The following is a 15948-nucleotide window of genomic DNA, read 5'->3' as shown; positions in this document are numbered from 1 at the left end:
TTACCAACATCCTGGAAAGGCTCGGTCTTATTTCCAATACACAAGAAGGGAGACCCCTCGAACCCTGCTAACTATAGGCTCATAGCCCTGCTTGACATCGAAGCAAAGGTTTATGCCCGCCTATTATTAAGGGACCTAGAGGCTTGGGAGGACAAGAACGGTATCCTCCCGCCTTTTCAGACTGGCTTCAGGGCAAATAGTTCCACCATGGACAACATCTTAGCGCTCTCTCACCTCTCGAAGCAAGCTGCATTGAGTAATAAGCTGCCCCTGTTTTGCTGCTTCATAGACTACACCACGACCTTCGACAGAGTCAATCTTAGATGGTTATGGGTAAAACTCGAATCTTGGGGGATCCCGGAAACCCTGCTAAAAGCAATAAAAGCCCTCTACGAGGGGACATGGGTCCGGGTCCAACTAAGTCCAACAGTCGTAACACCAAGAATCGAAACTAACACCGGACTAAAGCTGGGATGTGTTTTGGCCCCCCTACTATTCAACTTGTACACGGCAGACTTGGGGTCAGCCTTGACAGGCGCAAGTCTAGTACCACCGAGATTGGGAAAGTTGGCCTTGGGAACTCTCCAGTATGCGGACGATACAGTGGTCATGGACCGCACTGAGGTGGGGCTCCAAAGAACATTAAATAGTCTTGCAGTATATAACAAGGAAAATAGTCTACAAATCAATGAGAGCAAGACCAAGATAGTAATCTTTGGTAAATACCCACACAAAAAACAAGCAACATGGTCTTTGGGTGAGCACCGAATCAGGACAGCTACATCCTACAATTATTTGGGGGTATGGGTGACGGAGAGGGCCACAGCAGCCAAACACATAAAGGAGTGTACACCGAGAATTAACAAAATAATTCTGTCTCTCAGACGTCTAAGCCATCGCCTAGTAAGTCCATCTATAGAACCCATGCTGACTGTACTTAGGGCAAAACTAATTCCCGCAATCACTTACGGTCACTTAGTCTTCCCAGGAGCACTTGAGAAATCATCAATGCGGCCCAGATAAAAGCTTATAAGACCATGCTACAAGCTCCTAGACAAGCAAGAAACACCAGGCTAAGGCTAGAAATAGGATTCGCAACACACAAACATAAACTCTCGGGTCTGAGCAACTTTAGAACTAGAGCATGAAAGGAGAGATACTATAGTCAAGCTGTGTCTAAAATGACAGTGAACAAATCAGAAAGGAAAGGAATCCCTTTAAGGATGAATGCCCTCACTCACCCGAAGGTGACATGCTTCATCATTTAGGCTTTCTCCTCTCAGTGGGAAAACCTAGTCCCACTGAGGGCTACAACCACCGCACTGAGAAGTGGGAGCTCAGGGATGTTTTTGTTTAAGATTTTAGGATACTCAAATCCCAAAGATGAGCACTAATGTGAGAAGAGGGCGCAGCGCAAAGAAATTCAAAAGTGTGTGAAGTGTGAGCTAAAACTGGCTAGCGCTATTGAAAAAATGATTTTTATTGACTCATTAGCCCTGCCAGAGATAAAAAACAGTGCAAAGCAGTTACTATTGAAAACTGCTAGATGACAAGGGTCAACATGTTTCAGCCAATGACCATCTCAAAAGTATGTGTGGCTTTCATCAGGACCAAAAAACAAAGCTGCTGCTAGAAAGTGTTACACACGTGCAAATAAAGTTTGAAAAAAAGACCAAACCAGTTAATGCTTTAGCGGATACAATCTCGCTGGAACTTGTCCAATCTGTGGGACAAGTGAGCCCACCTCAACCTGGTTACAACTCAGGGAAGGGAGCCCCGCTCTCTCCGTCGGTACTCCGTCGATGTACAGAGATTCTCCTCCGGTTGCAATCTCTGTACATCGACGGAGTACCGACGGAGAGAGCGGGGCTCCCTTCCCTGAGTTGTAACCAGGTTGAGGTGGGCTCACTTGTCCCACAGATTGGACAAGTTCCAGCGAGATTGTATCCGCTAAAGCATTAACTGGTTTGGTCTTTTTTTCAAACTTTATTTGCACGTGTGATTTGAGTTTCCTAAAATCTTAAACAAAAACATCCCTGAGCTCCCACTTCTCAGTGCGGTGGTTGTAGCCCTCAGTGGGACTAGGTTTTCCCACTGAGAGGAGAAAGCCTAAATGATGAAGCATGTCACCTTCGGGTGAGTGAGGGCATTCATCCTTAAAGGGATTCCTTTCCTTTCTGATTTGTTCACTGTCATTTTAGACACAGCTTGACTATAGTATCTCTCCTTTCATGCTCTAGTTCTAAAGTTGCTCAGACCCGAGAGTTTATGTTTGTGTGTTGCATATTACGTATTAGGGGAATGAAACTTCTCGCAGGTCTTTAAATCTGTTCCCTTGGACCCCCCTTATCCATTTTGTGTGTTATATAGAAATAGGATTCAACAGACCGGGCTTGGCACTACAGGGGGACCTAATAAAATATTACATCAGAGTACTGAAAGCCCCTGAAAACAATCTTAAATATTTCCTAAAATTCATTTTCAGGGAAGCGGGTTCCCCATGGCGCTCCAAGTTGAAACAAGCAATAGACCAACTGAAAATGCCTCTTCACAAATTTCCTTATTCTGCCTGGGCCAAAGCTGTGAAGCGCCAGTCCAGACCATCTCGCCTGAACTGGATCGTTCATCACTCCGGTACAACTCCTTCACACTGGCCCTGGATAAGTCATATACTCCTGGGAAAGCTCAACCATATTTGCGAGACTCACTCTCAGCCCAAGCAAGAAAGAAAATTCTGTACTTGCGCCTCACGGCCCTCAAGATTTTGGGTTTGACCCCAAAATGGGCACGTACTGACAGCATCATCTCCTGCCGGTTATGCAATTACCATAGAGAATCCTGGCTACATCTCTTATGCTGCTGCCCAAGTTGGCCAGCGATCATCGTCGTTTGCTGCGCCCGGCCCTAAGGGACATGGGCCTCAGAACTTTCAGTGAGGCCTCGGACTGGTGCTTTTCAGAAACCACAACTTGCTTACTTGCCAGAGCTGGCAAGTTTATCCATCAAATAAGAATTGCACTTGATTCCCATCAAAAGGCACAGAATTCAGGGTCCCTGTCATTCTGTAATGAAAATGATCTGGTGCCCTAACCCTGTCAGTCGTCACCTAACCCAGGGGTTTTTCGCACGGTCACTGGAATAATAAATTAAACTTGGGGCCCATCAAGGGGGCAAGCTAAGAAATTTTATTAATGACAATTAACATCACGGAGGGATATACCCTGTTGGATTTTTATATAACCATTGATCCCTACAGGTGTAAAAATGCGAAAGGGTGGTAACCCAATATTTTAACTCATTTTTTAATTGAAGTTTTAAATGGAAATAAAGTAGTAAATAGAGCCCATGTAGCCACGGTGCTATTTTAAAGCTGAATACCGGGTTGTTCCTGGGGGAAGGGTGGTTGGGAGTGGGGCGCTGTTCATGTGTTTTATACTGTAAAGATTTTAAGTAATTGCACAGTTAATAAAAGAATCAGACTACTCAATAAGGCAACAGATAGTCACATCCACTGATCCAGAAACAAGAGACACGCCTGTGGATTTTGTGCTTGCAACCCTAAGTGACCCAAAACAACTGCTAGTCATGCATGTCTCTAGTTGTTGATATGTTAGGTGTTATTTTTACTCAACTTAATGGTACTATTCGCATTCATTTTGGAAGACAGACCACAACTTTAGCTCTTCCTAGATTCATATCCACAACCTGAGAATGATAGAGACAGGTCTTTGCGGCAAGCACTGAACCCTGTGAGCTACCTTACTTTATGGACATTGTGGCACATACAGACTCAGGCTGAATTCAAATATAACTCCCACGCTAGGTCTGATCGCCACATAAATTTGGGCACTAGAGGCGCTAATGAATGAGACAAGACTCCGTGAAGAGGTGTGAAGAGGAAGTAAAATCATGTACCTCAGTCATCAAATTGTGGGGTGTTACTAAATCGATAGTGTGGGAAAGTGACCCTTTTTGCATGGTTACCCCCTACTTTTTGCCTTATATCTGATGCACTTTGACTTAGTGTGCACTGGGTCCCTGCCAATCAGGTTTCAAGTGCCTGTGTTCTTTCCCAAAACTGTATTTTTGTTTCCAGAAATGGCACACCACTGGCCCACATGTCAGTGCATGGTAAAAGGTACCAGTGGTACCAAGAGCCTTGTGACCAGAGAGGGTCTCTAAGGGCTGCAGCATGTGTTGTGCCACCCTCAGAGGTCCCTCACTAAACACCTACACACTACCATTGCAGACTGTGTTTTGACAGAGCTTTTGGGTAAAAAGTGTGCACTATAGTAACCTCGGCTAGTTAGGCCCTCTTAACAAGAGTTATAGGTTGTTGTGCAAAATATAATTTTTTACATATTTTCCATTGTATGTCTATATACCCAAAAGTTGCTTTGTGCTGAGCTGATTACAGCGACGAGCCATTGATAAAGGCTATAGGCTTGATTGGATCATTGATAAAAGTTATGTAAGATGCCAGGGGTGATATCCATTTATTGTCAAATGTTGGAACAAAAAGGAGGCCTTGCACATTTATTGTGAAAAGGATATGCTAAACCATAGACCTTTAGGGAGGGCTTGTCCTTCACTCTTTTAAAACCTGCAGACAGATGTTCTGTTGCATGGACTCTCAGAGAGTTCCTTACTAGGCAAGGGTTTTGAGGTTGGCTATCCTCAGGGCACCGACTGGGAAACCAAAGCAGCCCTGGCAGTGTTGTCAGACCAGCACACAAAAGGTGCATGAAGTCATAGCTGAAACCAGCTTTGCATTACAGAGCTCCTTGTGCACAGATATTCAGCACAGTATTCTAGCATTCAAATATTAGAATTAAAATGGGAGCAGGAGGTTAGAAATGCAATAGTTTAAAAAAAATTAATTTTATAAATGAATATAATCAACTATGCTGTACAGCATGATATATGCAGAGTATGTACATGGAGCGCAGATGGCTTGTGCCGCATTGTATTTTATTTTTTATTTGTTTACAGTTTTATATAGCTCGAACCCGACCCGAAGGAATTGGGGCGCTTTACAAAAGCACCAGTTACGTTACACAAGATTACATTCAGTTTTTTTGGTAGGCTCGGGGAGATTAAGTGATTTGCTCAGAATCACAGGATGTTGAGCTGACGCAGGGACTCCAACCGGGTTCCCTAGTTCCAAAGTCGGCAGCTTTGACAGTTACAGACTCATGAAAGATGACAGGCTGGAGGCACTTATAGAGACATTTTGCAAGTGTCGTTAGCTACAACGTTGTGTCGTTTGAACAGCACGGAGTGAGGCGCCATTTTAAGGGTATGCGGTTGGGGTGCAGCCAAGGAAAAGAATAACAGCCGAAGTCCTCCATTGCTTTCCAGGGAGGCTCGTGCTGAACGGAGCCCGGAAGCTGCTCCCACAGAATTCTTTGTATTAAGAAATGTCTCTTCCCAAATCAAACAATGAGAGGAGAGTGACACTGCCCTTCCCCGGAACTACCCTCAGTCCACCTCTGAACTAACTCAGTCCTGCCCTGGCATTGCCCTGCCCTGAAGCCCCTCGGCGCACTCCTGAAATAACCCCGCCGCTCAAGTGTCTCTGTCCTACCCTTGACCTTTCTCTGAACTGTCCCGGCGCTGTCCCCGAGGTACTCCTGAAATACGCCTGCCCTGACTCTGCCCTATCCCTCACATGCCCCCGACCTACGATTCACTCAACCCGACCACCATCCACAGTAGCCCCGCCTCTGAAACACCTGCCCCGACCAACCGCTGCCCTAGCCCACGAGATTATCTGGCCCTGCCTTTGAATTATCTCTGTCCTGCCCCGGACCTACCTTTGAACTACACGAATCCTGTCCCAAAGTTACTCCTGTACTGCCGCCACCCTGGTACTACTCATACCGGCCCCTGCCCACCTGAGCACTGCCCAGACCTGCCGCTGCCATGCTCCTGAACTGACATCACTTGCGTTTAACTACCACTGACCCTGACCAATCCCTGCCCCAAAACTGTCCCTGCACGCTTTGGCGCCCCATTCCCCAGTGCCAATCTTCCCTGCTCTCCCATGCCCAATTACTGCCCAATCATCATTAGTGTCCTCCCCACTTCTGCTCAGTTACTGCCCTGCCCCTTTACAACCCCCATTTTGTAATTGCATTTGTAGTTGAACTGCATCGACATGTCTTTGTCAGGACCCCCATGTCAGTGGGGGTGCCGGCAGGGTGATCCTTGCCCATGGGGTCCTCTGTATCAGGCCCAGGAAGGTGCCTCGAGGCGTGGCTCGTTGGGTTAGGTTAAGAGGTTTTGTAGAGCGCACAGCTGCCCCAGCAAAGGGGCGTCCCAGCTCGCTGTCCAGCAGGATGCTTGGCACACGCAGAGCTTACTACCAGGATCAGAGGCGCTACAGCGTCGGCCGGTGGCATAATACCAAGTGCAGCAGAGGGCACAGCTTCAGGTTTAGCAGGGCGTGCAGTACCTACTACTAGGTCTACCAAGGATCACAGTACAAAGTTCACCAGGGAGCACAATTCTAGGTCAGGCAGAGGTCGCGGTACCCGGCTTAGCATGGGTCACAGTTCGAGGACCTGCAGGGACAAAACGCGATGAAACTCAAGATGTCCGGTAAAAGGACTAGAACACCTGGTCCAGCGTGGAAGGCAGTACCGAGCCAGTGCTAAATTTGTGCCGGTGTTTTCCGGTGCTCAGCATTGGCACTTATTTGTATACAACGAGAAGTATTTATGGGAGTACACCACATGATTGCGCTGTGTCTATTGTCAGCAGAATCTATCAATGCAATGTTTATTTAAAAATGATTAAGAAAAATAGCACTTAAGTAATACTGGTACTGACATTCGGCAACAGTGACAGAGAGTCTAGGAGCCTGTGCGACAGAATGGCCAGTAGCACCAGGAAGCCAGAGCATGAAAAGGACCCAGAATATTGTCTAGGACCAGGCCAGATTTGACCAGGCCTGCCCCCCATCATTGCCTGCCTAAGGACTGGGCTCCACTGCTGAAATGCGGAGTCTCAGGCAAAGCACCCGTGCTATGAGGGCCAGCGAGAGCCCCTTGAAACCTCGAGATATGCCCAGGCTCCCTGGGTCCACTGTCAAGGCCCATCAACCTGGGAATCCGTCCCATAGGTGCTCTGAGGACATGGTGAATACCCTGCAGTCTGAGACCAGGCCAGCACCCTCAGCTCTGAGGACAAGGTGAGCACCCTGCAGTATGAGACCAGACCAGCACCCTCAGCTCTGAGGACAAGGTGAGCACCCTGCAGTATGAGACCAGACCAGCACCCTCAGCTCTGAGGACAAGGTGAGCACCCTGCAGTATGAGACCAGACCAGCACCCTCCGCTCTGAGGACAAGGTGAGCACCCTGCAGTATGAGACCAGACCAGCACCCTCAGCTCTGAGGACAAGGTGAGCACCCTGCAGTATGAGACCAGACCAGCACCCTCAGCTCTGAGGACAAGGTGAGCACCCTGCAGTATGAGACCAGACCAGCACCCTCAGCTCTGAGGACAAGGTGAGCACCCTGCAGTATGAGACCAGACCAGCACCCTCAGCTCTGAGGACAAGGTGAGCACCCTGCAGTATGAGACCAGACCAGCACCCTCAGCTCTGAGGACAAGGTGAGCACCCTGCAGTCTGAGACCAGGCCAGCACCCTCAGCTCTGAGGACAAGGTGAGCACCCTGCAGTCTGAGACCAGGCCAGCACCCTCAGCTCTGAGGACAAGGTGAGCACCCTGCAGTATGAGACCAGACCAGCACCCTCAGCTCTGAGGACAAGGTGAGCACCCTGCAGTATGAGACCAGACCAGCACCCTCAGCTCTGAGGACAAGGTGAGCACCCTGCAGTCTGAGACCAGGCCAGCACCCTCAGCTCTGAGGACAAGGTGAGCACCCTGCAGTATGAGACCAGACCAGCACCCTCAGCTCTGAGGACAAGGTGAGCACCCTGCAGTATGAGACCAGACCAGCACCCTCAGCTCTGAGGACAAGGTGAGCACCCTGCAGTATGAGACCAGACCAGCACCCTCAGCTCTGAGGACAAGGTGAGCACCCTGCAGTATGAGACCAGACCAGCACCCTCAGCTCTGAGGACAAGGTGAGCACCCTGCAGTATGAGACCAGACCAGCACCCTCAGCTCTGAGGACAAGGTGAGCACCCTGCAGTATGAGACCAGACCAGCACCCTCAGCTCTGAGGACAAGGTGAGCACCCTGCAGTCTGAGACCAGGCCAGCACCCTCAGCTCTGAGGACAAGGTGAGCACCCTGCAGTATGAGACCAGGCCAGCACCCTCAGCTCTGAGGACAAGGTGAGCACCCTGCAGTATGAGACCAGACCAGCACCCTCAGCTCTGAGGACAAGGTGAGCACCCTGCAGTCTGAGACCAGGCCAGCACCCTCAGCTCTGAGGACAAGGTGAGCACCCTGCAGTATGAGACCAGACCAGCACCCTCAGCTCTGAGGACAAGGTGAGCACCCTGCAGTATGAGACCAGACCAGCACCCTCAGCTCTGAGGACACGGTGAGCACCCTGCAGTATGAGACCAGACCAGCACCCTCAGCTCTGAGGACAAGGTGAGCACCCTGCAGTATGAGACCAGACCAGCACCCTCAGCTCTGAGGACAAGGTGAGCACCCTGCAGTCTGAGACCAGGCCAGCACCCTCAGCTCTGAGGACAAGGTGAGCACCCTGCAGTCTGAGACCAGGCCAGCACCCTCAGCTCTGAGGACAAGGTGAGCACCCTGCAGTATGAGACCAGACCAGCACCCTCAGCTCTGAGGACAAGGTGAGCACCCTGCAGTATGAGACCAGACCAGCACCCTCAGCTCTGTCTGAGGACAAGGTGAGCACCCTGCAGTCTGAGACCAGGCCAGCACCCTCAGCTCTGAGGACAAGGTGAGCACCCTGCAGTATGAGACCAGGCCAGCACCCTCAGCTCTGAGGACAAGGTGAGCACCCTGCAGTATGAGACCAGACCAGCACCCTCAGCTCTGAGGACAAGGTGAGCACCCTGCAGTATGAGACCAGACCAGCACCCTCAGCTCTGTCTGAGGACAAGGTGAGCACCCTGCAGTCTGAGACCAGGCCAGCACCCTCAGCTCTGAGGACAAGGTGAGCACCCTGCAGTATGAGACCAGACCAGCACCCTCAGCTCTGAGGACAAGGTGAGCACCCTGCAGTATGAGACCAGACCAGCACCCTCAGCTCTGAGGACACGGTGAGCACCCTGCAGTATGAGACCAGACCAGCACCCTCAGCTCTGAGGACAAGGTGAGCACCCTGCAGTATGAGACCAGACCAGCACCCTCAGCTCTGAGGACAAGGTGAGCACCCTGCAGTCTGAGACCAGGCCAGCACCCTCAGCTCTGAGGACAAGGTGAGCACCCTGCAGTCTGAGACCAGGCCAGCACCCTCAGCTCTGAGGACAAGGTGAGCACCCTGCAGTATGAGACCAGACCAGCACCCTCAGCTCTGAGGACAAGGTGAGCACCCTGCAGTATGAGACCAGACCAGCACCCTCAGCTCTGTCTGAGGACAAGGTGAGCACCCTGCAGTCTGAGACCAGGCCAGCACCCTCAGCTCTGAGGACAAGGTGAGCACCCTGCAGTATGAGACCAGGCCAGCACCCTCAGCTCTGAGGACAAGGTGAGCACCCTGCAGTATGAGACCAGGCCAGCACCCTCAGCTCTGAGGACAAGGTGAGCACCCTGCAGTATGAGACCAGACCAGCACCCTCAGCTCTGAGGACAAGGTGAGCACCCTGCAGTATGAGACCAGACCAGCACCCTCAGCTCTGAGGACACGGTGAGCACCCTGCAGTATGAGACCAGACCAGCACCCTCAGCTCTGAGGACAAGGTGAGCACCCTGCAGTATGAGACCAGACCAGCACCCTCAGCTCTGAGGACAAGGTGAGCACCCTGCAGTCTGAGACCAGGCCAGCACCCTCAGCTCTGAGGACAAGGTGAGCACCCTGCAGTCTGAGACCAGGCCAGCACCCTCAGCTCTGAGGACAAGGTGAGCACCCTGCAGTATGAGACCAGACCAGCACCCTCAGCTCTGAGGACAAGGTGAGCACCCTGCAGTATGAGACCAGACCAGCACCCTCAGCTCTGTCTGAGGACAAGGTGAGCACCCTGCAGTCTGAGACCAGGCCAGCACCCTCAGCTCTGAGGACAAGGTGAGCACCCTGCAGTCTGAGACCAGGCCAGCACCCTCAGCTCTGAGGACAAGGTGAGCACCCTGCAGTATGAGACCAGACCAGCACCCTCAGCTCTGAGGACAAGGTGAGCACCCTGCAGTATGAGACCAGACCAGCACCCTCAGCTCTGTCTGAGGACAAGGTGAGCACCCTGCAGTCTGAGACCAGGCCAGCACCCTCAGCTCTGAGGACAAGGTGAGCACCCTGCAGTATGAGACCAGGCCAGCACCCTCAGCTCTGAGGACAAGGTGAGCACCCTGCAGTATGAGACCAGACCAGCACCCTCAGCTCTGAGGACAAGGTGAGCACCCTGCAGTATGAGACCAGACCAGCACCCTCAGCTCTGTCTGAGGACAAGGTGAGCACCCTGCAGTCTGAGACCAGGCCAGCACCCTCAGCTCTGAGGACAAGGTGAGCACCCTGCAGTATGAGACCAGACCAGCACCCTCAGCTCTGAGGACAAGGTGAGCACCCTGCAGTATGAGACCAGGCACGAGCTTGCACCCTGCAGTCTGTACTCTGTAGCCTGAACTCTGAGGCCCAGGCTAAACACAGTGCGTTCCATCACCCCATAGTATGAGGACCAAGCGCAGGACTGTCAGCTCAGAACTGAGGACAGAGGCTGGCAACCAGGCCCAGAAGTCTCTGCAGGGACTCCGGCTGAGGAGAGACAGGGATAAATGTAAATGTAAATGTATTTGTACTTATATAGCGCACTTCTACCCAGGGGTCTCGTAGCGCTGTATTCATACCGCTGTGGAACCCTTCCTGGTTTTCCTGTGAGATGTCCACTCCTGGGCACCCCGGCCAGGCATCCTAGCGCTGTGGGGGCCGTTGTGGAGATTAAGCAAGCTATTGCCCAGAGTTGCACAGTGGGACCCATGATTAGAATAGGCACCGAGGCGAGAATTATCAGGTCCGGGGAAATTGAATCCAAGAGCCACCAAGGCGGAATTGAACCCTGGTCCAGGGCCAGACCTCTGCATCAGGGTCTGCTGCTCTAACCATTGAGCCATTCAGAGATACCTGTGGAACTTCTACAGGTTGGGCCTTACACCAGCTGCTGTCCCACTGGCAGCCCACAAGAAACCCCTTCCATCCAGAGCGGAAAGCAGGCCTTTAACAGTGACGCACACCGAGCATGCGCAGTAAGTTTAGCTGTGTTTATGTTTACTTGTGATGTTTTAATCACGATGGCTGGATGTGGTTCGCTTACGCCCTGCGGGGATTCACAACGCAGCACTTTCTTAGCACACATAAAGCTAAATAATCTATTTCCAATAACTGCTTGTCACATATGCAGGCTCCCTCTAGTTTGCGCGGCGCACGGCATTGATTGCACATTTATAGCCGTGCACTTGTGAGATCACTCGCACCAGAGGGTGAACATCCAAGCACTGCCGGAGGGGAGGTCAGGGGTGACTGTCGTCATGCATTAGAGAATGAATGACCACTTCTTTACGAAAAATTGATATTTCATTTCACACCGGCGTATGAGAGGCCACGGATCTCTTTGTTATTTCCACAATATTGCAGCTATTAACGATCGGGTGTTTCATTCTATATAATACTAGTAAGAGTTGGACGGTGGTCCAGGACACAAGAGTCGTAGGGGTCACCTTGACGTACAGCTTCACCTAACATTTCCAGAATCCATAGTTACCTGCCGCTCTCCATCGTTTGGTCTCTCTTCTCTTCAACCTGCGCTCTCACACGTCAAGAAAACACTCATCCCTCTCTCGCTGCTTGTTCTAGCGCCTGGGTATCCATTCGGCCCCTGCTAGCACTATACTGAAGATACTATATAGATATATGTCATGTGTGAGAGAGAGAGAGACACGCACGCGCGCGCATTTCTTACCGATTTCGGCTTCTTGGTAGGGGTCAGGTTGTCATAGAAGGTTTTGGCTTCTTCCCAGGCCCGTGCGCCCCCGGGCCGTGTCCCTCCAGACTGCGTCTCCGCAGATTGGGGCCCGCCAGGCTGTGTCGCTCCAAGCTGGGGCCCGCCAGGCTGGGGCTTGCCTTGCTGTGCTCCTCCAGGCTGGGCCCCCCCAGTCTGCACAGTCCCTTTAGCACCACCGTCTTTGGGGTCTCTCGTTCCGGCTTGAATCATGTCCCTGGAACTCTCGATGTCCTCAGAGCATTGGTGGAGGGGCGGCAGTAATGCGGGTTCGCAGCAGCAGTCACTGTATCAATGGGAGCAGGTCCGCTGGTGCTGAAGCTTCACAGTGGGGGCAGGTCCAGTGGTGCAGAAGCGGTTGCACTGGGAGCAGGTTCACTGGTGGGTGCAGTGGTAGCAGGTCCAGTGGTGCACAGGCGGTTGCACTGGGAGTAGGTTCACTGGTGGGTGCAGGTCCAGTGGTGCGCAGGTGGTTGCACTGCGATCAGGTCCAGTGGTGCACAGGCGGTTGCACTGGTAGCAGGTCCAGTGGTGCAGAGCCGGTTGCACTGGTAGCAGGTCCAGTGGTGCACAGGCGGTTGCACTGGAAGCAGGTCCAGTGGTTCAGAGGCGGTTGCACTGGGAGCAGGTCCAGTGGTTCAGAGGCAGTTGCATTGGGACGAGTTCCAGTAGTGCAGAGGCGATTGCACTGGGATCAGGTCCAGTGGCGCAGAGGCGGTTGCACTGGGAGCAGGTCCAGCGGTCCACAGGCAATTGCACTGGGATCAGGTCCAGTGGCGCAGAGGCGGTTGCACTGGGAGCAGGTCCAGTGGCGCAGAGGCGGTTGCACTGGGATCAGGATCAGTGATGCAGAAGCGGTTGCAATGGTAGCAGGTCCAGTGGTGCACAGGAGGTTGCACTGGGAGCAGGTCCAGTGGTTCAGAGGCTGTTGCACTGGGATCAGGATCAGTGATGCAGAAGCGGTTGCACTGGTAGCCGGTCCAGTGGTGCACAGGAGGTTGCACTGGGAGCAGGTCCAGTGGTTCAGAGGCTGTTGCACTGGTAGTTGGTCCAGTGGTGCACAGGAGGTTGCACTGGGAGCAGGTCCAGTGGTTCAGAGGCTGTTGCACTGGTAGTTGGTCCAGTGGTGCACTGGGAGCAGGTCCAGTGGTACAGAGGGGGTTGCACTGGTAGCAGGTCCAGCGGTGCACAGGCGGTTGCACTGGGAGCAGTTCCAGTGGTGCAGAGGCGGTTGCACAGGGAGCAGGTTCTCAGGTACCCCGTGTGTTAATGTAGTGGGTGCAGGTTCATTAGTGGGGAGGGAGGTGCAGTTGGAGCAGGTAAGGCGGCGATAAGAACAGGTTCTCTGATGCCGTGGTTGTTGGTGCAGGAAGGACCGGTTCAAGGTGCACCGGAAGTGCTAAAGATGCTTCACTTAAGTAAGAAGAGGCTCACTTGATTAAGGCGCTAGTGCCCGGGGGCAAGAGGGGGGGGGGGGACAGATTCACTAGTGCAGTGGGAACAGGTGGATTCGTCAAGAGGCGCCTGTGCAGGAGGTCCGGATTCACTGACACAGAGGCTGGTGCGATAGGATCCGGTTCACTGGTGGTGCCGTAGGAGTTAATGTAGTAGGTGCCGGTTTGCTGGTGCAGTAGGAGCAGTCGCGTAGGAACACATTCACTGGCACCGTAAGTGTTGGTGTAGCAGGGGCCGGTTCACTGGTGCAGCAGGTGCACTGGCAGACTGATAACGGTTCACGAGCAGGTGCCCGGATGCGCGGGGGCAGGTGCACCGGTGCAGCAGAGGCTGGCCCGGGTCGGAGAAGCTGTGTAGTAGGTGTTCTAGGTGCAGTGGATGCTGTAAGCGCTGATCGGTGCAGTGGGAGTGGCATTTGATGATGCACCCGCCCTGTAAACAGACACACTGAGCCCCAGTCTCGGTGCACTAGGCGTTGGCAGTGCCTGGCCAGTGCAGTAGGCGCTGTGCGCTGCCGGTGCAACAGGCGCTGTAGGTGCAGCGGAAGTTGCAGCAGTCATCGCTGTATATGGGCAGAGGGGCTGACAGTGGCATCTCTTTATATGGTGTCTCGGGCCCTGGGCTCCTGGTTACTGGATCTGCCAGGACTGGAGGGGGTGGGGGGGGAGCTGAGAGCGTAGAGAGCTTAACTCTTTCCACGCTAAGATCCTGAGTGGAATCCAATATGCTGCAGGAAGCGGAGGGTGTGTGTGGGGGAGGGGCGTGGCTTCTGGTCGCTGGGAGATGTCTGTCTCTTCCTCCCAAGGTCAAGTGCAGCCGTCAGAGACTGTGACATTATTCGGAACTTTTTGCCTTGAGCCGATGGAAAGAGAACGGGCGGTTCTACGCGGAATACGGCACCCCCAGCTTCTACATTTTAATGGTGCGGCGAAATAGGGCGGGGGCGTTCCGGGGGGCCGTTCGTATGGTGGTAGCGGGTAACAGCAGGGGACTGAGGTGGCGTATGTGGCTGGTTAACGGTGTTTCCCCCTATTGCCCACCCCTAGGGATAGCTGTTATGGACGAGAATGCTGAGGAGGCGGGGTGGGGGCTGTGGGGAGGGAGCGGCGGACGTCTTGGCGCAATGCCAAAGACGCTGATAGCTGTACAGCGAGGGAGCTAGGGGCCACCATGGGAAACAAGGCGGAGGTGGACTGCGGCACCCATCAACACAAAAAACACACGAAGGGGGACAGACAAACACCGAGAAAATAGCGATCGTCCCGAGAAATACGATAAAGGAATTGGGGAAGGGGGAAAATCACAAACCAAACATGGGTGGGAGTATCAACGCAGTGAGTATGGGGGCGAGTATACAACAATTAGGAGAAATGCAGAAGAGAGGCAGTCACCAGCTATGTGCCAAAAACAGCACTTACCATCCGACTATGAGAACCGCACATAACACAGGGAGTGTGGGTATCACAGCCATGAGAAACACAGAAGAGAGGCAATCAATCACCAGCGATGGCAAGTACATGGTGCCAAATGCCAAGTATCACAAACCAACTACGAGAAGCACACAGGAAAGGAGCATAATAAGGGCAGGGAAAAAAACTCACCAATCATGCAACAAACATGGTGCCAAAAAACAACCATGGGCAAGTCAGGAGGAAGGGTTTGTCAACCAACTACGAGCAGCACAAGGGGGATAGACCAGCCATGGTGGTAGGGCATGGCATATAGACAGTGTACGTATAGTATATATGAGGTCCAAACACTATTTTGCAAATTAATTATTATAGTACACCATACAATACTTCTTCAGTGAGTCTTTGGTCATGTGCTCTTACTCCTTCCGTCCCTTGCAAACTTTTTTCAGTGAAAAGGCCCGCTCAACATTGGCACTTGAGACGGGCAACACCAAAACAGCCAGTACACAATTTGTTAACTCTGGCCATTGACATAGCTTTCCATGCCAATACTGGTGCACTTGAAGACTGCGATTCTCAGGGCAGGTTCTGCAACATTTGCGTTGAACTGGGCGCTTATGTCCTCTGAGTTATTGAAGCGGTCAAAAATGAAGCAGCACTTTTGAAACTACGGAGGAAATTCCCCTTTACGGAAGGGATCTAGAACTTGTACAGAGTACAACAGCGAGGTTTCATTGACTTCCAATGCCATGGTAGGGACATTTCTATGTATCATTGCAAGCCATTTCTCATTTATTGTAAAATAAAAGATCCTGAATTGCTCTTCAACATTGCTTTGCAGTGGCAAACACTCTAAAATGGAACGTGGGGGGGAGCCACCCGTCACGAGGACCTTTATGGAGGAACTGTTTAGCTCCCTCAGGGAGGACTTCCAGACACTGAAGCGGGAGGTGGCCACTGAGGTCCGGGAAGTGCGCAGGG

The 15948-nt window shown here is 52.2% G+C and overlaps 1 protein-coding gene across 1 annotated transcript in view; it reads right to left on the bottom strand.

The window, feature by feature from the left end:
• Positions 1-14251, bottom strand: part of NT5C1A (5'-nucleotidase, cytosolic IA) — a 217880-nt gene extending 203629 nt beyond the window's left edge. Inside the window, exon 1 of the mRNA XM_085648352.1 lies at positions 12062-14251. Within this exon, the coding sequence (XP_085504478.1) occupies positions 12062-12313 (252 nt within the window). The 5' untranslated portion in view covers positions 12314-14251. The remainder of the gene's footprint in view (positions 1-12061) is intronic.
• Between the last annotated feature and the right edge of the window lie 1697 nt (positions 14252-15948).

This window comes from Triturus cristatus, chromosome 3_2, assembly GCF_964204655.1.
Source record: "Triturus cristatus chromosome 3_2, aTriCri1.1, whole genome shotgun sequence".
Lineage (NCBI taxonomy): Eukaryota > Metazoa > Chordata > Amphibia > Caudata > Salamandridae > Triturus > Triturus cristatus.
This window is presented reverse-complemented; position numbering and strand designations above follow the sequence as displayed.